The sequence below is a fragment of the Notothenia coriiceps genome, unplaced genomic scaffold (genome assembly GCF_000735185.1).
Source record: "Notothenia coriiceps isolate Sejong01 unplaced genomic scaffold, NC01 NC01_scaffold00002828, whole genome shotgun sequence".
In the NCBI taxonomy this organism is placed as follows: Eukaryota; Metazoa; Chordata; class Actinopteri; order Perciformes; family Nototheniidae; genus Notothenia; species Notothenia coriiceps.
Window position 1 is genome coordinate 126,709 of NW_011335529.1, and position 19,609 is coordinate 146,317.

General features: G+C 41.7%; 2 protein-coding genes across 6 annotated transcripts in view; one reads left to right on the forward strand and one right to left on the reverse strand.

Annotated features, from left to right (window-relative positions):
* Positions 1-12,634, reverse strand: part of rbm27 (RNA binding motif protein 27) — a 17,308-nt gene extending 4,674 nt beyond the window's left edge. Inside the window, exons 1-20 of one of the 5 annotated variants that reach the window (XM_010765941.1) lie at positions 12,463-12,634; positions 11,069-11,187; positions 10,561-10,688; positions 10,235-10,302; positions 9,406-9,617; positions 8,675-8,998; positions 7,761-7,991; positions 6,908-7,114; positions 5,933-6,079; positions 5,652-5,805; positions 4,898-5,051; positions 4,541-4,780; positions 4,053-4,190; positions 3,250-3,375; positions 3,080-3,154; positions 2,850-2,978; positions 2,543-2,647; positions 1,182-1,403; positions 989-1,072; positions 748-867 (exon numbers count right to left, since the gene is read on the reverse strand). In XM_010765941.1, coding sequence (XP_010764243.1) covers positions 748-867; positions 989-1,072; positions 1,182-1,403; positions 2,543-2,647; positions 2,850-2,978; positions 3,080-3,154; positions 3,250-3,375; positions 4,053-4,190; positions 4,541-4,780; positions 4,898-5,051; positions 5,652-5,805; positions 5,933-6,079; positions 6,908-7,114; positions 7,761-7,991; positions 8,675-8,998; positions 9,406-9,617; positions 10,235-10,302; positions 10,561-10,688; positions 11,069-11,187; positions 12,463-12,521 — 3,042 coding nt within the window. In that variant the 5' untranslated portion in view covers positions 12,522-12,634. The other 4 variants (XM_010765940.1, XM_010765942.1, XM_010765943.1 and 1 more) reach the window with 4 other exon arrangements.
* Positions 12,635-12,916: 282 nt separating this feature from the next.
* lars1 (leucyl-tRNA synthetase 1) overlaps positions 12,917-19,609 on the forward strand; it is a 21,770-nt gene continuing 15,077 nt past the window's right edge. The window contains exons 1-14 of the mRNA XM_010765945.1: positions 12,917-13,022; positions 13,355-13,476; positions 13,875-13,962; positions 14,113-14,193; positions 14,522-14,659; positions 14,777-14,938; positions 15,229-15,341; positions 16,143-16,206; positions 16,583-16,671; positions 16,847-17,072; positions 17,356-17,443; positions 18,222-18,298; positions 18,599-18,652; positions 18,777-18,917. Coding sequence (XP_010764247.1) covers positions 13,017-13,022; positions 13,355-13,476; positions 13,875-13,962; positions 14,113-14,193; positions 14,522-14,659; positions 14,777-14,938; positions 15,229-15,341; positions 16,143-16,206; positions 16,583-16,671; positions 16,847-17,072; positions 17,356-17,443; positions 18,222-18,298; positions 18,599-18,652; positions 18,777-18,917 — 1,449 coding nt within the window. The 5' untranslated portion in view covers positions 12,917-13,016. The remainder of the gene's footprint in view (positions 13,023-13,354; positions 13,477-13,874; positions 13,963-14,112; positions 14,194-14,521; positions 14,660-14,776; positions 14,939-15,228; positions 15,342-16,142; positions 16,207-16,582; positions 16,672-16,846; positions 17,073-17,355; positions 17,444-18,221; positions 18,299-18,598; positions 18,653-18,776; positions 18,918-19,609) is intronic.

Consider the following 19,609-nt stretch of genomic DNA (forward strand, 5'->3'; position numbering starts at 1 on the left):
TTATTTTTGTTAACAATGTACCATCTAGTCACTACGTTTAATCCAAGACCAAGAAAGACCTTGCATGAGCAACACACACCAACTGGAAAAACTAGATTGAATATACTTGTCTTCTCTATAGTAGTACCACCTCTTGCTCTTGCTCTTGCTCTGCAGTTGTACGTGCCAGCTCAACTCTCTGTCCCTCATCATGAACGCAGGCTGGCTGTATATCTGAACTCAGACTCACGCCCTCATCACTCTCTTCATCATCTTGCACTTCTAAGCTGCTGATAGTGCTAGTAGCACTAGCAGCGCTGCTGCCAAAAAGGTCTGTCAATTTGCGACATTAGGATGCTTCACCTGCGAGTGACTTCAACTTTTTTTCCTCTTGCCTTCTCGGCCGCACCCTTTTCTTTTAGTTTTCTTTGATTTTTATCCATGTTTTTCCATTTTCCCTGTCTGCCGTCTAATCCCTTCTCTTTGTATGATACACAAATGTATTCAGCTCTCTGACCGGTCTTTTTTCTTCTTCGTGTCAGATTATTTGAGAGATAAGAACCACACAGCTGCATTAGCGGCCGCTGTCGCCCTCTGTCGGCTGTCAGCGCAACTTAAATGATGACGTTAAACCATTTATTTTTAAAAGGGCCGGGCCGGTCATCATCGGCCCTTGACGACCGGCCGTTCTGTGGCTCTCCGGATTCTACAGATGGCCAGTCCGCCCTTGCATGTTCCCCTTTAAGTGCCTGGGTTAGTGTGTCGTACCGTATTTTCATCATCTTTAGCCTCTTCCTCCTCTGGCTCAGTTGTAACGGAGGGCGTCTTGGGCTTGTACCAGGATATCTGCAGCACACGACCTTTGAACTTAGCTCCCTGGTTAGCTGCCTGGAAAACAATACGGGAACACAGTGGCCAAGTTTTACTAAAAGCTTTACTGTTTTTGTACCACTCAAAAAACAAAAACAATTGAAAGAAGCAAAGACAGACGAGCAGTAATGGGACTTACATTCTCTGCTTCACTTCGGGACTTAAAGGTCATGACAACAGTGTTGGCGTCTTGATCTCGGACCTCTTCAATCTCACCAAATTTCTAAGTAAAAAAAGAAAAAACAGTATTACATTTCAGTTGAATTCTTCAATCATCAAATCAGAAACTAAACAAAAATAAATAAAAGAAGTGTGAGTAGCTCAGTCCTCACCACAAAGTGCGGCATTAGCTCCTCCTTCTCCTCCTGAGTGACCCCCAAAATAGCCAGGGCTCTGGGTCTGTGGTCCACCGACATGCGGTTCACAGTCCCCCCCCGCCCCATCATGTCCCGGCTCCGCCCCCTGCCCCGGCCCACGTGTCCCGCACCGGGCTCCATCTTCCCTCGGCCCCGCCCTCGGCCCGTTGGAGGCCGAATCAGACCCAGCCTGGTGGCCTGAAACAGGACAGAGGGGGGGGGGGTTTAATGTTATGCAACGACTGACTGCTTTTGCTTTTCTTTCAACCAACGTGGACTACATTAAAAGAGTGAAAGCTGGCTGTGTTAAAATAATCATTAGGAACAGATGTGGAAAACCTGCGCCTTGAAGCGGCTTTTCAAAGTGAAAACAAACTAATTAAATTTGGCATCCCTATTTAGCCTTCACACAATTTCCTTTTTCTTAGAGCTTATATATTCTCCAACTCCCCTTCTGTCACTCTGCACCCTTTACCATTAGTTGTCACTCCTCCATATTTAAAGCAGCATCTACTCGCTTCCTAACCACTCCACACTCTCACAACCACTCTCTCATCCATTTGTCCTTCGCTCACTTCTCCCACTAATTGTCATCCCGCGATTTTCTAACGAGGCCCGGCGGCTCAAACTTTAATGTGACGGGCTCCGTCAGCGGAGGACGGGTGTGATTTGGCTTCGTTAGCCGGCCGCTCCTCTGGGCTTGCTTAAGTGGCTGCAGTTTAAAGTGCAGGAGGAGGGCTGGGTTTGGATGGATATGCATTTTTAATATCTAGCTCATTTAGGACCCACAGGGGAAGGGGGGGGGGGAACATGCTATGCAGGGTGTTGCTAACAAAAGCCATGTTCTTGTTGGGCTGATCTTGTGACACAAGCGACCTCGTCTGCACGCTGCTGGTTTAAAAGAAGAGAGGAAATGTTGTGCACAATGTCTAAATTCAATAATAGCCTTGGAATCATATTAAAGCTATTTCTAATCTCATATATAAATATTTTCATGATGTTAGAAAAGTATATCAACTAATTTGCTTCAGTCAATTTAGTGTTTTCATAGAATTTGAATTTCATCCATTGGCATTCAAATTAGCATCAGTGCTAACAACAGTAGAACATTTTCTTCAGCTAAATGCTTTTTTTCTGGCTTTTCTTTAGTCTTCTCCTTATCTCTTAGTCTGGACTGACATCATCTTCTAAAGCATTTCTTTGTATGACATGCTCAAATGTCAGCACTCAAGAAAAGCACTGCTAATGTAAAGCGATGACTGTCTATGTTATTGTGTGTGTCTTGATAGGCCTTTGTGAAGCAGTGTTATGTACCGTGTGTGTTTGTGTGTCATTACCTCAACCTGTAGCTGTCCTAGTTTCCTCTTGAGGTCTGTTGTGTCCTCTCCAGAGCTCATTTTCTTGTGAAAGTCCAACTCAGCATCCAGCAACTCCTTCTGGGCCTGTACAAAGAGAAAACCTTGTTTACCAAACACTTAAGAGCAAAGAAAATGTACAATTTCTAGAGTGGCTAGTCGAAACTCCACTTGGCTGTGTGTGTATAAAAAGGAGATGAAGCACTCCACCATGCTCCCGACCAAAGTGACTTCGACTCACATCAGTCTTGGTCTTGGACTGGGCGTGGTTTGGTTTGGCGCTGGATACCTGGGAGGCGGGGTTCATTTCATTCTGCAACTGCGCGATCTTCTCCGTCAGCTCCTTCAGGGTCTTCATGATGTTGGCTCGCTCCTCGGGTCTCATCCCTCGGTTCTTATCCAGGCGGTTTATCAAGGCCTGGAGGAAGAAGATAACCAGTGAGAGACGAAGGTGTAAAAGAATGGACGGGAATAAAAGTGAAGGGACAGTCGAAGGAAGGAATATTGAGCCCTTCTTACCTTCTGACACTCCATCTGTGTCTTCAACATCTCTTGCTTCTTCTTTCTCATGTCCTGCTGGAGTTTAAATGCCTCCTAAAAAGGAAAATGAATTGAATACAAATTAATTCCCTGGGGTTGAAACACGTTTGTTCATGCTGGTGTACATTCTCAAAAGTGAAGCCACATGCCTGTTTCTTCTTGTGGACTTCCTGTGCTTCTAGTGCTTTTCCTGTTCTCCCATAGCTCTTTGAGGAGGACTTGAGGGTTGTTGAATTGTAAGGGCTCTTCTGGGTGTTTGTCAGTGCAGGTATCACCTAAGCACGAGAGAGAGAGAGAGAGAGAGAGAGAGAGAGAGAGAGAGAGAGAGAGAGAGAGAGAGAGAGAGAGAGAGAAACACTGATCAGTTCATCAGAATTACTTTTATAAATCTGCAATTTAAAAGAGCAAGAATGCATTGATATACAACATCAAATTATTATTTATAATGCTATTTTTGCTTATATTCTTATATCCCTGAGGCTGTAAGAATGGCTGGTCTGCATCACTGGACGGGAATATTCTCTAGTTTCATGGCGGTAATAGAGTTCCCCTTTTTGCAATAGCACACAACGCAGTGTTTTTACTGTTCAACCGACATGTTCAACCTTGAGATCTTTTTTAGCCTGTGACAGAAAATCAAGAGTCTGGACCCACTGATTTCAGGTCTGTATTTTATACCGAGCAAGCAAATACACTTATCTAAGATAGTTAATGTAGTTTAAAGTACCCGCTTAAACATGTGCACGTTAGCTTGCTGGGATTAGCATTAAGATGAAAAGTACAGCCGCCTACAGCTGTGTTATTTGTTTAACTTAAGCGGCCCCTAACAGACACACATGGTGCCTGACATTAGGTATTCTGCTGAAGACATTAAGAAGTGTCGTATTCCAAAATCATTTGAAATTGGAAAATGAACCAGGTCATAGGGCATAACTTCAAGACATGAACGTACGGTGACAGCATCTGTGTTTGGGTTCAGGCTGTCTGCTTTGGTTGGAGCTGGGACCTCCGGCAGGGCTGGCAAGCGGTGCTTGGGCACGGTCTTGTTCAACACATACGCAGCTGGATTGTGCTGATGGATCACCTGCATCTAAAAGAAAAGGGAGAAAAGGTATATCTCGTGAGAGGTTGCGGAAGCAGGGCAAGAGATAATCAGCATGAAAAGGTTAAAAACATCTTTCTGAGCAAATTTCACCTCAGCGAAAAACCCACCTCTTTGCACTGGCTTTTAATACTAGTTGAACGTAACATTTTGACATTTGAAAGTGATTTTTATAAGTTTCTAGTTATTGTGATTTTTAATTATTGTTTTATTATTTTACACCTATTGTGTTATTTTTGTATTGTGGTTGTTCCCAGTACAGCACTTTGGTCAACTGAGGTGGTTTTAAATGGGCTATATAAATAAATAAAGATTGAGATTAAGCTCTTGATGCCAACCTTATGCATGTTGCTGTGCTGCAGCCCATGGATGGGTGCAGACCCCACCGCCTGGCCCCCACAGCTCTGCTCTTGCTGCTGCTGCAGCAGGCCTGTGGGGTTGGTGCCGGGCTCGCGGTGCCAGTACACACGTATGAAGCGGTTTTGGAGGACCGCCTCGGTGCTGGAGATGGCTCGCCTGGCCTCTTCATTCTTTGTGTACTGGATCAATGCCGCCTCTGGGTCGCCACCAAACACAACCTGGATTGAGAGTGGAGCAAAGCAGATTAGGAATGTGTTTAGGATGAAAGCTTGTAAACAATGTAGCCTTGAACTTTAGCCCTTAGTCGGGTGGCTTGTTTCAAAGCAGCATTTTACCTGGATGTTGACGATGGTTCCGAACTTGCTGAAGTGCTCGTTGAGCTGGGTGATGTTGTTGAGCTCACGTGGGATCTTGCGCACTTCCAACTTGGTGTTCACATAGTGATACCTCTTGGGAAAAGTGTTCTTGTGTTGGATGTTAAAGCTTGGCCTAAAACAAGAAGAACACTGATTACATCTGAAGTTTAACACGGTCATGATTTTAAGGAGGAATAAAAGAAAAAAACAGACAAGATTTTGATGATAGGCAGAGAAAGGGAACAAAGATAGTGGACCTAAGGTTTGAGTTTCTGCCATTATGTTGAAGATCCTACAAGCCATACTTTAAAAAGAGGAACACATGAACCTGGTTGACACTCGAGATGAATTTCTAGTGGAGCAGTTGCAGGCCTTTGTGTGATACTGCCTCCAACACCTAACTCAAGAGATAGGCTACTGGTCTATGAGTCACCTTGGTTTGAAACAAGGCTCTTATTGCAGTAAAAGGAAATGGGGGTAACGCACAGAATTGTTTGATCAAATTTCACCTGGTCCACTTTTTTCTTTACATTTATGAAGAAAACCAGATCCTGTTCAGTGAGAGTGTCTATGATCAGGTCCCCCCTTCCTTTCTTGGTATGTGAGGAAACCTTTACTTATTTTGTGTTGGTTTCACCCTGACGCAGTACAGTTTACATGGGTTCCAGGCATCTCCCTTTCAAATCTTCCTATCTTATGGCAGGGGAAACTTTTTAAATGTTTCTGTTCTTACTTATCAACCCAAGATTGCTTAGGCGCTGGTCCCTCTGCTATGCTGGGCCCCATGCTCCTCTTCCTGTTGTCCTGCTCTGCGTTGAAACGGGACACGTTGCTTCCAGGAGTGCTGGCTGCAGTGGCAGGCTCTGTCTGGATCACTATGTTGGCAGCTGGAAGACAATCACACAGACATATCACTGAGAAACAATCATAAACACTAGCTGTCCGTCATTGTGCACAACCTTTCCGTTTGGTTTGGGGAAGAGTGTGAGTACTAAGAAGGCTAACACTTGTTACCTCTGGAGCCTTGTCCTTCGTTGGAGGTGAGGCCGATGAGGTTGGAGCGCTGCGTGTGCACCCGGGGAATGAACTGACTGTACGGGTTACGACCGGCGGCAGTCAGGGCAGGGGATTCTGGGTTATAGCCCTCTGGGTCATAGTTATCTAATGTGTAAACAATGAAAAAACACATTTAAGTTTAGAGGGAATACAAAACACTCTGAACAGCCTTAAAGTGTGAAAAATAAACCGCACAGTGAGCCTACGCAGTCCTGTATACATAAGTACGTACTACCTGACATTTAGTGACTTATCTCGCACACAACTATCGTGTAAAAAATATCCTTTTAAAAATGTCAGTGACAGCAACTTGCGACTGTACACAAATACATCTCTGAGTACATTATAAGATACATATATTGTATCAAGAAGAAAAACGAACTAATTCAAAGATAAAAATGGTAAAATAAAAGTACGGCAATACTGCTAGATAAATATATATTATAGGAAGATGAAACGGCATAAGAGAGTAACTCTTATCTGCAGCAAAAAGGCACCTCACATGACAGTTACGATGTTGACTATCCGAGTCTTTATTTAAATTTAAAAACCTGAGTTTGTAAGTATCTAAAAATAGACCGACTCCATTTTGAACTCAGGCTTAGCTTTCTATTCAACCTGATTTATTTATGGAGTTGAATTATGGGAAAAGCACTCAACATATCAAATGAGGCATGTTAATTGCTCATAGCTAATTTGTCTTTGGTTAATAAACAGTGCCACCCTCTGGCCAACAGCTGTTACTGCAGCCTGAAGGAACACTTGCTTCACATTCTGCATAGTCATAACCCAATGTATAATGAAAGGAAACAGAGTACTAGCTTAGTCTTTAACATGAGAAATGGTATTGTACTGTAATTAAACATGAAACAGGAAAGCAGAAAAAAAAGAACATCATTTCCAAATCTGAATAGGAAAAGCATCGCTGCTTACATTCAGACTGGACATATTGGGGACGAAGAGACACAGATGAAGACGAGGAGGGAGGAGGAGGCGGAGGAGGAGGAGGAGGAGGAGGAGGAGGAGGAGGAGGAAGAGTAGGCGGCAGCCCCACACCGGGCGGTCCGATGGGAGGGGAAGCAGTGATTGCCGTTGGGTGGTTGGGGGTTTCAATCCCACTAGTTGCTATCAGTGGGGGTCCTGAGGGAGACACAAGCCCAAGCTATTGTCTCAGGTTTATGAGGACAGTGAGTCTTTGGTTCGTGCCACTAAAACTTTTTTCATGCCCCACCAGTTGCTTTATAAAGACAGTATGATGTTGGCAGAAACTGATAACATCTGTCAAATGTAATGCTTCGAACAATGTGATCAATATATTTTTGGATCTGATTTATAGCAGAAAAAATAATAGCAAATTAGATCCAAACTTTAAACTAATTTTCAAGAACCATTATAATTAAGGCAACGGCTGGAACGGGCCCAATAGACAGGATGGTGTGTAAGAGCAGCCTTATGAAAGCTTCTTCCTAGGGCTGCTTCTACATCCAAGAAAGAAGTCAAATTTGGTCACAAAAACAACCAAGTTTTGTTTTGTTTTGTCAGATGTTACCTGATTCAGCTATACACGGTCATGTATACAATGCAGTACGTAAGTAAAGAAATAAGAGATTACCAATCAGTCCAAGTTAGCAAATAACCAGCAAAGGAGGAGAATGTGTCTTGCGGCGCCTTATGGAATAACTAGCTGCAGTGGTTTGTACTAACCAAAAGTCACCAGTTGCTGTCACAATACTTTTTGTGTTTTATAGTGGTTGACATTTCTGCTCGCTGTGGCGGTGCTACTTACCGGTCATGGGGAAGACCCCCGGTGGTGGCGGCTGGCCGTAAAGTGGCATCGCAGGCATCCTGAGGGGAGGGGGTGGCTCGGTCATCGGAGGCATGGGCAGGCCACCGGGGGGGGGCATAACAGGCGGGGGAGGGAACGGAATAATGTTCGGTAGATTCACATCATCAACGATGAGAGGGTCGTTGCCGTGGTCGAATAAACAAAGGTCACCACGGACACAAAATCCCTTTTCTGTGACAGAGAGGGAGACAAAGATCAAATGTTATCCTTTTCATATTAAGTAGTTATGTATTTCTGAAGTTTAGGGAAGCATAAACAACTATCATCTAGGCAAAACCTAAAATCTCCTTATTACTTTCTCCTTAGATGCCATTAAATACCTATTTGTACCCTTATCTATCCAATAGGATTGGGGCCCTGAAAGTCCAATTAATTCACAAATAAATGACTGGAATGAAAGAAGCAATAGGACTAAATAAACAAGATGACAAGCTGCTTCTCCGAGTTAAAAGCAGCAAGGACATGATCACAGTGCATGTATTTACCCCACAGTCTCATTAAGAAACTGGGTCCCTAATGGCTGTGTTTAAGCAATGTGACAGATAGCAGTGAGCTTCAGGGGCAGTGGGTAAGTTTAAACCTTATGCGTGTCTCTGGGGAGGGGGGGGGGTGGGGCTGCTGCCTTTCACTGGGGAGAAGAGAGAGGAGTGCTAAACAGTGGTCATTAGTGATGAGACTAAACAAGGCAATAAATAACCCTCATGGGAAGATAATGATAGAATGTACACAGGAAAAACAACTGTAAAAATCAATAGGCTCTTACATGAAGAAGTTTCAGCCAAAGAAAAACAATAAAAAAGATTGATAGAAAGAAGAAATGAAAAGACAAGGAGAAAAAATGATAATGTTCCTACCGTCGTAATCCCTGCAGCGCTGTTTGAGCGAAACATTCTTGTTGCAGAACGGCTTGCCGACACCATCTTGCCTCTGGGCGCTGTAGTAGCCCGACCAGCTGTCTGTGGTGCTATCGGGCAGGTGGGCCGCATTAACCACGGAAACACCGCCAGCTCCCGGGACTCCTGCGGATGACGTTGAGGAAAAGGGGTGCTGGGGTGTGGGCAGGGGAAGCAGAGGAGACTGGTGCTGCTGCTGCTGCTGCTGCTGCTGGGAGACGGACGTGTTGGAAGAGTTGTAGCAGTCTGTATCCTTCCTTTCCAACTCAAACTTGGACTTGTAGTCTGGCAAAGACAAGCAGGAAGAGGTATTTAAACACAACATATAAGTAAAAGTATTAAAGTAGAGCAGTGGACAAAACCCTGTACATTTAAAAACAGCGACTTCTCCCACTATTTAAAACACGGATGTAAATTACCGTAACCCTGCAGGTGATAAGGCCAATTCCAGGCCATGTTGTTGAATCCCCACTGATGTGACTGCAAAGCTGTCCACATAATTTCTTATTAATAAAAACTCCCAGCAACACTGACCAACAGAAAACAATACAAATAGCTAGATCCAGTCTCCAGCAGCACTTCTGCATCAGTGAGGACAGTTCGACTGTGCCGACAGAAGCTTCAGGAGCTTCTGCACTCCTGGGTCTGGTCCCTTGGGCTGTTGTTATTGGTTGTTGTGGACGTTTTCTCACCTCTGCCTCCTCTGTGCTCTCTGTCTCTGCTCTTTCCTCGGCTGCCACTCCTGCTCCTGCTCCGGCTCCTGCTCCGGCTATAGCTCCTCCCCCGGGGGCTGCCCCTGCGCCGCTCGTGGCGCTCCCGCTCGCGGTGTGAGTCGCTGAGGCTTTTCCCGTGCCGATCGAAGTCGCGCCGCTTTCGCTCATCTCGCCTTCTGTCATCGCGGGCCCTGTGTGGTTGATAAGTTAGAGCAAAAATTGAATATTCATCTTAAACCAGCTAAGGCAAATGTAGGTCTGAAAAACTAGATACTAATATTTTTGCATTGGTTCTAGTGGCCTTTATTTGACAGTACTGAAGAGAGAACCGGGCTTTTTTTAGACAAGTTGTTTTTAGAACGTTTTTCAAATCTACAGGAAGTGTGATGTACAATTCACTTCACACAGCGATAGTACAGGAATAGTAATTGTTGTAAGTGATAAGTTAAAACGTTTCTGTCATAAAAACACTGATTAAATGCTTTAGAATACAAATCATGCATTATCAAAGCTCATTGAACACTTAATCTGTTATTCTGAATGTACAACGTTCTTTTGACTAGCTGCGTTACAAACAAGGGACAGGATACTGGACACCAGGGTCTCATCAAGCTAAGAGCAGGACTCATGGGATATGAAACGAGCTGTCACCCTGCAACCTTAAGTTCCCTACACAACTACACAGCGGTATTGGTAGTGTCAGCATGAGACTAGGACTGCATTTGTCATGTGTCAGAACAGTATCTGGAGAACTTTACGCTTTTTAATTCAGCTGACATGAAACACACCCCTGAAGCCACAGCCATACCTGGACTCGTTGTTTCTCAGAGGACTTCTCCTCCGCCTGTTTTCTCGGTCCTCCTCCGGAGTTTCAGCCTTTTGGGAAACAAAACAGTTAATTTTTTTAAATCTACATTTTATGTTTTAAAACACAGAATGAGATTTGGGAATACCAATACAGTTCTGAGTCTGGTAAGAATGGATCCAAAGCCCCATTTAGAAACATCGTAAACTATATTCTGTCTTTGTTTGGTTATCATCTACAAAAGTATTTTTGTAAAAACTAATTTTTTGTAACAGGGCTCTTTACATTAATTTCAGAGTCATTTTCTTATAAACTCAAACTTTTCTTACCTCCACAACATCAGTTTTGACTGCAGGTGGTTTGACCTCTTCTTTAGGGACTTCCTTGGCAACAGGGTTTCCAAGGTAGTTCTTTGTTGTCAGACATTCAAAAAGTTTATCGACAAATCCTGTTGTCTCTGCAAAGACGAGATGAATCATGGCGCATTAGATGTCTAGTGAATACTAAATAAATAACAGCACAGAAACCGAACAGAGATTAAATCATTTCAAACATTCAAGAAATAAAGCACCACGCAAGCTAAGCAACGATGTTTCATGTAATAAAGGTTATTCCCAGAGTCATCCGAGGGGGAATAAAATACATACAAATGACATAAGACAACCTCTTATTGCTATATTGGGGATCCACAAGATAAATGAAAATAAAGTTAGCTTGTTAGCTGAATGATGTAAATCTCTGCTGGACAACTATCCTGACCCACCTGAGCTAGAAACAATAGAAAAACTGTTTGTTGCGTTCACTCATATCAGCAGTAGTTTTATGTTGCACTCCTACCTTTTTGTAGGAAGACATCAAGCTGATCAGCACAAAGTGCTTTCAGCTCTTTCTCCGGTTTGTCCTTCTTCACAAGAGCCACCACATAGTTGGCTAACGCAGAGGGGTCAGCATCACATCTGTAGATTAAAATAAATACATGTTTAATGTCAGCTAGCAGCTACCTTGCTTTACCAATACAAAAGAAAAGAAACATACCAAAAAGGTTATAAAGGCTAAACTACTAAATAAATGAAACAGGGAAGACAAGTAGAAGACAAAACTGAGACAGTGAACTAAATATGGTTTATAATTAAACCAACTGCAACAAATTGTATATCATTGGCAACATAGGCCTAATAATAGTAGGTACCAAGTGAGACTTTCAAAATACCTGCAGAGCAAAACATTGCTACAAATTTTTTTGAAAATACCAACCAAACGTTTACCAAACCAAATGACGTACCATATTATCTAAATGGTATATATTTTACCATGCTTAAAGTGCTAGTCCAGTTTCTGAATTAATATCACAAAGTCCTGGGAAAGCACTCACAACTCAAAGCTAATGTATAACTAAAAAGACATAACTAGATGGACTATGTATTAGTACACAAATAACATCTTAAAACTACCATCACTTCCATTTTACCTCAGAGAACCAAAAAGGGTCATAATGTGAATAATGTGTCTAAAAATAAGCTAATGTCAGTGAGAATGACTTGTGTTAAATTGATAGTGTTTTAAGAGCATGCCTTAATATATGAGTGAGTAAATGACTCATACTGCTTCACCTAACCAGTGCATGTGTGCATAACACCATCGGATCCTCCTCTTTTACACATGTAAATTATTACATGTATTGATGTGCCTTCTTTTATAACAACTATGTCCTGTTATTATTCCAATGTAGTTTAAACATTTACATTTGAAAGAGGCAGACAGAGTAACTATGCGTAACTATGGAAACTCAAGAGAGCAAACAATTCTTTATCTTTAAAAACATATATAATATAACTTATAACGCTGGATATATTTAAATAGATTCAACACATGGTTTAATAATAATTGACAATAGCAACCTTAGCAGCATACAAGTTCATATATGTTGCAGCTTACTAACTTGCTACATAGCTGTGATTAAGTTACATTTGTGTGGGCTAACATCGTGCCTTATTAATAAAAAATAAAAGTGCAACCAACGCTGTACATTCATACATGATTTCCTAAGCCTTGAATAAGCCATAAACTCTCAATTAGCTGTGAAAAGCCAGCTAGCGGCAACGGGGGTTTGCTAACTCGTGCAAGAAATTGCCATCATATTCGTCCCAGTGATGCCAGGCTAAACCAGCTGCTAGCTAGCTAACGTAGCTATGTAGCATGCGAGCTAAATGTCATTTCAATTCAACACTCACATTGGCTCCAGGAGTTTTGCCAGCCACGACTTCAATGCTTCCACATTCTCTATAATCATCGTGAGAAAGACTATAATACTGTCTATAAAATGAAAGTGCGTTTCAATAACCCTGCTTTCATCGTCTATAAATGTATAAGCTTTAAGGCCTCCTTCTGTCTCTCTTCACAAGCAGGTCGGGGAAAAGTGTTTTACGGCATGGCAACACAAGAGGAGTTGTCGTAACGCAGGCCGAATGACGGACGGGTATAATCATTTCGTGTCAAAATTAAACTGCTATAGGTAAATAGGTAGCAGTGGCCCTACCGTATGTGTATACAAATATACAAAATTAATAGAATAATTTATACATGAAAATATATGCATAGCTCACTAGATATCTAACGACACGACTACTGAAACTTCTTCGAACTTCATTTCCCAGAAAACCATGCGAGAAGCCTGTGTGTCATCAGCCAGGCACCGGTGGCGTGGGTTTCCCTGGTCAAACTACACACTCTCTTATTTCTTCTGTCTAAACAATAGAGTTATCAGTTGCTCTCAATTTGGTTCAAAATGACGGTATGTTTAATGTTCAATTCATTTCAATATTAGGAATGTTTCCTGTGGTTTATAGGCAATGGTTACGCTTCGTCTCAATAACTTACTGTAGCTGTTAGCTAAATTAGCTAACATGAGCCAGTTCACGAACCAACTGCAGAAATAGACTTAAGAGAAATCTGACACAGCTGGACCAGAGATAACAGCTGTTTTATTGTTAAACACTTCTCGAACAGACTTTCTATTATTATTATTATTTTTAATTATAATGTATTATGTTATATTATCAGGTAAGTAATAGTTTTACTACTCTTCCTTTTCTCTAATGAACTATCAATTTTGTTCGTTTCCAGGAGCGAAAAGGAAGAGCAAAGTTGGACTTCTTGAGAAAGATTGAGATAGAGATCCAGGAGAAATGGGAGAGGGAGAAGGCATTTGAGACTGATGCACCGACAACAATTGGGGAAAGCACAAAGTGAGTATCTGCTGTTATGAGGAGGTACCATATGAGTAATTCCCTACTCTACTTCACATACTTTACCCAGGAATAGCTCAATATGCAGTTGTTAGACTCTTTGTCAATAAAGCAATTCACATAGATTACCATACCCAGGAATGTCAGAGCAGTTTTTGCTGGTTACTTCTTTCAACTGATCTCTTCCTGATACAATATGAACACCTATTGTTCTTAAATGTGTTTAGAGGTAGTTATGACATGTCTGTTGTTGCTGTTGGAAAAACAAGCCATGCAAGTATTGATGAAGCTCTTCTGTGGAACAGTTAACGTATCAAGGATGAGCCTTCATTGTTCCGCTTTATTCCCCAGTTCATGGCAATTTGTACATAACACCCTTTTTTTTCCATTTATTACAGCAAAACCAAGTACTTTGTCACCTTCCCCTACCCCTACATGAATGGCAGATTGCACCTTGGACACACGTTCAGCTTGTCAAAGTGTGAGGTAAGTTTGAATACAATGACAGATGAAGATAAACACTAAGAAATGTGCTTCTTGAGTTGGCATGCATGAAAGATACTTGATATGCATACAGTATGTTCAACTTATGATCACTAGTCTCTCACTCATTGATGCTCTACTTTTTTCTCATAGTTTGCTGTTGGATACCAGTCCATGAAAGGGAAGAAATGCCTCTTCCCATTCGGGCTGCACTGCACAGGAATGCCAATCAAAGTTAGTGACTTTTTTCCTGTGTGTGTGGCATTGGCCTGCAGTTATGGAATGTTTTCATTTTTAGCATTGCCTACCATATACTGTACATCCCACCTTTCATTCAACAAACACAACATGTAAGTTGTTGCCAAATACACTCTTCTGTCTGTACTTCCCTTCATAATTGTAGAAAACTAAATGACATGGTATTCAGTACTAGTACCAGTTCGGCTTTTTAGGTTTTTCCACTTTTATTAATTTATCAATTCATACCTGCCTTTAACCCCCTCACACAGACACTAACGTTTCCTTTCTCCCGGTATTCACAAATCTATATTGTATCCACCAGGCCTGTGCAGACAAGCTGAAGAGAGAGATGGAGGTGTATGGAAACCCTCCACAGTTTCCAGACGAGGAGGAAGAGGAGATGGTGAAGCCAGAGGTGTCCGATGAATTCATCATCAAGGACAAATCAAAGGGCAAGAAGGTCAGGATCGGATGCAGATTGATGACAGTTTTCACATATGAAGGAACAAATACAGTGTTTTAGTAAATGACACCCATAACTCTTTTTCGTTATTATAATGTTTTATTCCTCTTTAAGAGTAAAGCAGTGGCCAAAACCGGAACTGCCACTTTCCAATGGGACATCATGAGGTCTTTGGGCCTGAGTGACCAGGAGATTACCAAGTTTGCCCACGCCGAACACTGGCTGGAGTACTTCCCTCCTTTGGCTATCAAAGATCTCAAACAGATGGGAGTCAAGGTGACTAATTGTAATAACGTAACTCTAGCTAACAACTGTGTAATGCAATAAAATACGACAAGCACATCTGCTTTCATTTGACTTTTTCTTTTTACTGTAAAGCCTTCTTGCAATGTCATTTGGTTAAATAATCTGTTTATATGTGTTAAGAGGTAAACACTGGAGTGACATGTCTATAGTCTGATTTTTGTTTGAGAATTCACCAAAAGATAAATATGCCATAGGGATGATTAAATAGGGTTATTTATTCAACTGTGCTTAAATCTCTGCTTCATGTTATCACTTCACAGGTGGACTGGAGGCGTTCATTCATCACCACCGATGTGAACCCCTTTTACGACTCCTTCGTCAGGTGGCAGTTCACCACACTCAAGGAGAGAAAAAAGATCAAATTTGGCAAAAGGTGAGTTTGTTAAAAGTGTTGTTCCTCAAACTTTTTCTGACCAAGGACCATTTACCACATAAAGAGAAAACTCAATGACCATATAACAGCCCAAAAACTTCCATAATCGATAATCCTCCTGATTTAATATTACATCACACATTTCAGACAAATGAAATTATAATTTTGCATTGCACTAAATCCTATTTACAGTATGCTTCATTCATAACGTTGACATCAACATTATTTTTATTAATAACTTAAGCTGAGTGTCCATATTGTTTTATTTCTCATCACCAGCATTTTTTTGAAGAGCTCCTCCTTTTTGTACAGCTCTTACAAGCAGTCTTTTTTGAAAACCTCTGAACAGCTCTGCGTCTCTATCTCCCTATTCTGCTCAAATCCATGTTTATTGTCTTTACAATTTGGATATTTTTTTAAAGAAAATATTTTACCAAATCTACTCACGGACTACTCCCTGAGAAAGTCTGGTTCAGTGTTGTGTCTGTGACTGTGTCACTTGTGTGTAGCACTTTCCTTTCAGTAATGTAAAGACAAGTAAGGAAGTGCCATTATGTAAAATGATAATGTCTCACACTTTATCTTTTTTGCTATCTAGATAAGTTGGACTCTCTTGCCTGAAACATTGTCATTTACCAAAGTCATATCTTTCCATGGGGTAGAAGCATATTTAATATTTCAAGTGAAGACATCAGCTAATTTTAAAGTTTGGATTTAGGCTCAGGCAGTCTCATTGTTTTTGTCATTCTGTGTTTTTATTGTTGTTGTAATATAATGTGACTTTCCTCGACTCCTCTGCAGGTATACCGTTTACTCCCCGAAGGATGGACAGCCCTGCATGGACCATGACAGGCAGACCGGAGAGGTAAACCTTCCTGGATATGTGGAATAATGTATTGGTTGTGACAAACAATAACACAGGAAACATTACAAAGAAATGGTTTCTCAAAAAGAAATACATTTTGAAATGATTCTTCTTTCGATGCCAAGTCACATACCTCACATCAAAAACATAGACTGTTGGTTTGATTTACAATTTGTTACAATTGAGCAGTTTCATAGTGATGTAAAACAAATTCCATTTAGTCTATTTAATAAAAAAAAAATCTGTTTTATAATGTAAGCACCAAAAGTAAAAACAAAAACAATCAAATACTTTAAAAGGGTTTCTTGATTTGAACTGACATTATCTGAGAGCTGTCATTTGTTTTTCCCCCACTAACATTTGTCTTCGCCTGCAGGGAGTTGGACCTCAGGAGTACACTCTCATCAAGATGAAAATAGTAGAACCGTACACGGCAAAGTTCAAGGCCAAAGTCTTCTATAGCAGGTAAAGAAATACATACACTGAACACACTATAATGCCAACATTGTGTAAAGGATGGTCACTACACCACAGACAGTTTTGCATATACACTTAAGTGTGTTTCTCATCTTGATAAACACTGTACTACTAACTGTTAAATTGAGACACAACTAAAGTGCTAAAGCCATCTTTCTCCCAGCGCCATGAAAGGCAAAAACATCTTTCTGGTGGCCGCCACTCTGAGACCAGAGACCATGTTCGGTCAGACCAACTGCTGGGTGAGGCCCGACATGAAGTACGTCGCCTTCGAGACAGCCAACGGAGACATCTTCATCGGCACCAGTAGATCTGCCAGGAACATGTCCTACCAGGGCTTCACCAAAGAGAATGGAGTGGTGCCAGTGGCCATGGAAATCCTGGGACAGGTAAGAACGTTGTCTGTGTTTTTCTTCAGCTAAAGATACAGTCAGTTCTATTTCATATCAGGGATTGAACCCATCAAGTCTTAGAGGTCAATTAGAAGTGTAAAGACAGTTTGATTATCAAGGTTTCCTAGCTATGGTGCAATCAACTTGATTACTTCTGCTCTGCCTTTTTCATTTTACCCACAAATATGTAAGTCAGTCTATCCTAACATGATCAGGTAGGATGCCTATGTGATTAAAGAGCAGATCAAATCAGGTTCTGTATCGTTTTTTTTCTTTCTAGGATGTCCTTGGCTGTGCCCTGAGCGCTCCTCTGACCTCCTATAAGATCATCTACGCTCTGCCCATGCTCACCATCAAGGAGGACAAAGGTATGAGTCAAACACTTTGAAAAAGTCGCAGTGCTGAGGTTTGTCACATTGGTTTAAGCGTCATCGTTTTCAATAGGTGATTTATGTGGATGTATTTGTATCCGTGTGTTTCAAATAAAGATACATGATGTGGCCCTTATGCTTCAGGTATTACTTCCTGCAGATAATCTGCACTGATCTTTATCCCCTTCCTCTTGTGGAAGTTTGTGCAAAAATACTGGGAATCCTCTAAACAGCAGGCCAAGGTCACCGTATCATCTACAAAGTGATGTAGTGTGATGTCGATGAATAGAAATAATGGCTGTTTATTTTTGCCTGAGGCAGATCATTTGTTAACGTATAAAATGGATGTAATTGCTCCCAGTGCCTTTTGTTCTTTTAGAAGTCTGTCCTATCTATTTTCTGGCCTGTTGCTCGAGGGGAGTAGTTCATCAGCGTGTTCCTGTGTGTCCTGTTGAGGATTTCTTTCCGAACAGCCTTAATTAGAAAGTCAAATGTCAGAATTTCAATAAAAACAAATCTCTTGTGTCGAGTGTGTCATCGCGGTTTTGAAGGGTTGTGGAGAGCATTGAGAGAGGGGGAATCAAACCCGACCTGTGACATTTATCAGTTTCCAGATCACGCACATTTGTGCTTTCCCTTTTTCACAGTTAGTTAGTTACTCCATTATGATAGCATGGAAAGTATATAATGCACATTTCAATGAGAAACACATGATCTGTGTGTGCATAAATACATTTCATGTGTTGACCTTTTGGCTGCTCTGTGTTTTCCTCAGGTACGGGGATAGTTACCAGTGTGCCTTCTGATTCTCCTGATGACATCGCTGCTCTCAGAGACCTCAAGAAAAAACAGGTAAAGGTTACAGACAGTTAAAATGAATGCTGCTATTCAGGAAACCTTTTCTCCTCAAATAAAGTCTGCCGGGAAATAAAGGACATCTCTGAAAATGAAAGTGCAGTTTTGAAATTAAGTTTTAGAAATGTTTTTCTGCCTTTTTTAATTGGGCTTTTAAATAAGTCTGCTGTGTTATTAGCTTGAGTGCAGGTTTACTAAACCCACGGTTGTTAAGAGAGAAATTTGACTAGTGACACATCTATTGTCACTGACTTTTGCATTTTTATAATGTGTCTCTTAATGTTTAATTTCCAACAGGCTCTACGGGAGAAGTATGGAATTGAGGACAAGATGGTGTTGCCTTTTGAGCCGGTAAGCTGACCCGCTAGTCTGTTTGAATCGAGTCAGAATTGAACACACCAATTTAAGTCAAAGTTAAATTCAGTCCAAGTTTCAGAATGGAGCTGTAATGTGTGTGTGTGTGTGCAAATGTTAGGTCCCCATCATTGATATCCCAGGCTATGGGAACCTCTCCGCTCCTCTGGTATGTGATGAGCTGAAGATCCAGAGCCAGAATGACAAGGAGAAGCTGGCTGAGGCCAAAGAGAAAGTCTACCTGAAGGGATTCTACGAAGGGGTGAGTCGGTTCGGTTTCTAATAAATGAAAAAACAAGTGCACAGGTCAGCAAAACGCAACCCCTTAGTGGATTAAAGTTCCGTTTTTAAGCTTGTTCGATTTACCTCCGAGACACAATCCAATTGAGTTACACCTTAAGGCTAGACTGTTACGGTTGAGTGAAGGAAGCAGGACCCAAATGCAGATAACTCTGATTAACCTTTATTTCAAGGATAATGAAAATAACTCGGACAAAACAGAACACTCACCGGTGAACTCAGTCACAAACAAAAGACGAACCAACACTGAACACAGGAAGAGACAAGACTAAATACAGGGAGGTGTAATCACAGGACAAGACACAGCCCGGCAGGGGAGGAGAAACACAAGGGCTACAGGTGAACACAATCATACACACCAGGGAAACTAATGAAAGGGAGGAAAAACACAGGGAGACGGAGCAGACAATACACAAGGAGGAAAACAAGACGGGGAGAACCGAACAGCAAAATAAACCCAAACATACAAAACTACAAACGTGACATAACATGAGAATCGTGACAGAATGCCCCCCTCAAGGGACCAGACGTCCCTAAAAAAATACATAAAAGTCCAAAACCTCAAGCAGGGTGGGTGGAGGGGGTTTGGAGGACGGGTTTTGGGCTGACAGCCCAGGAGCACAGCGGGGGGGCCCGGAAGGGGTCTCGGGCGGA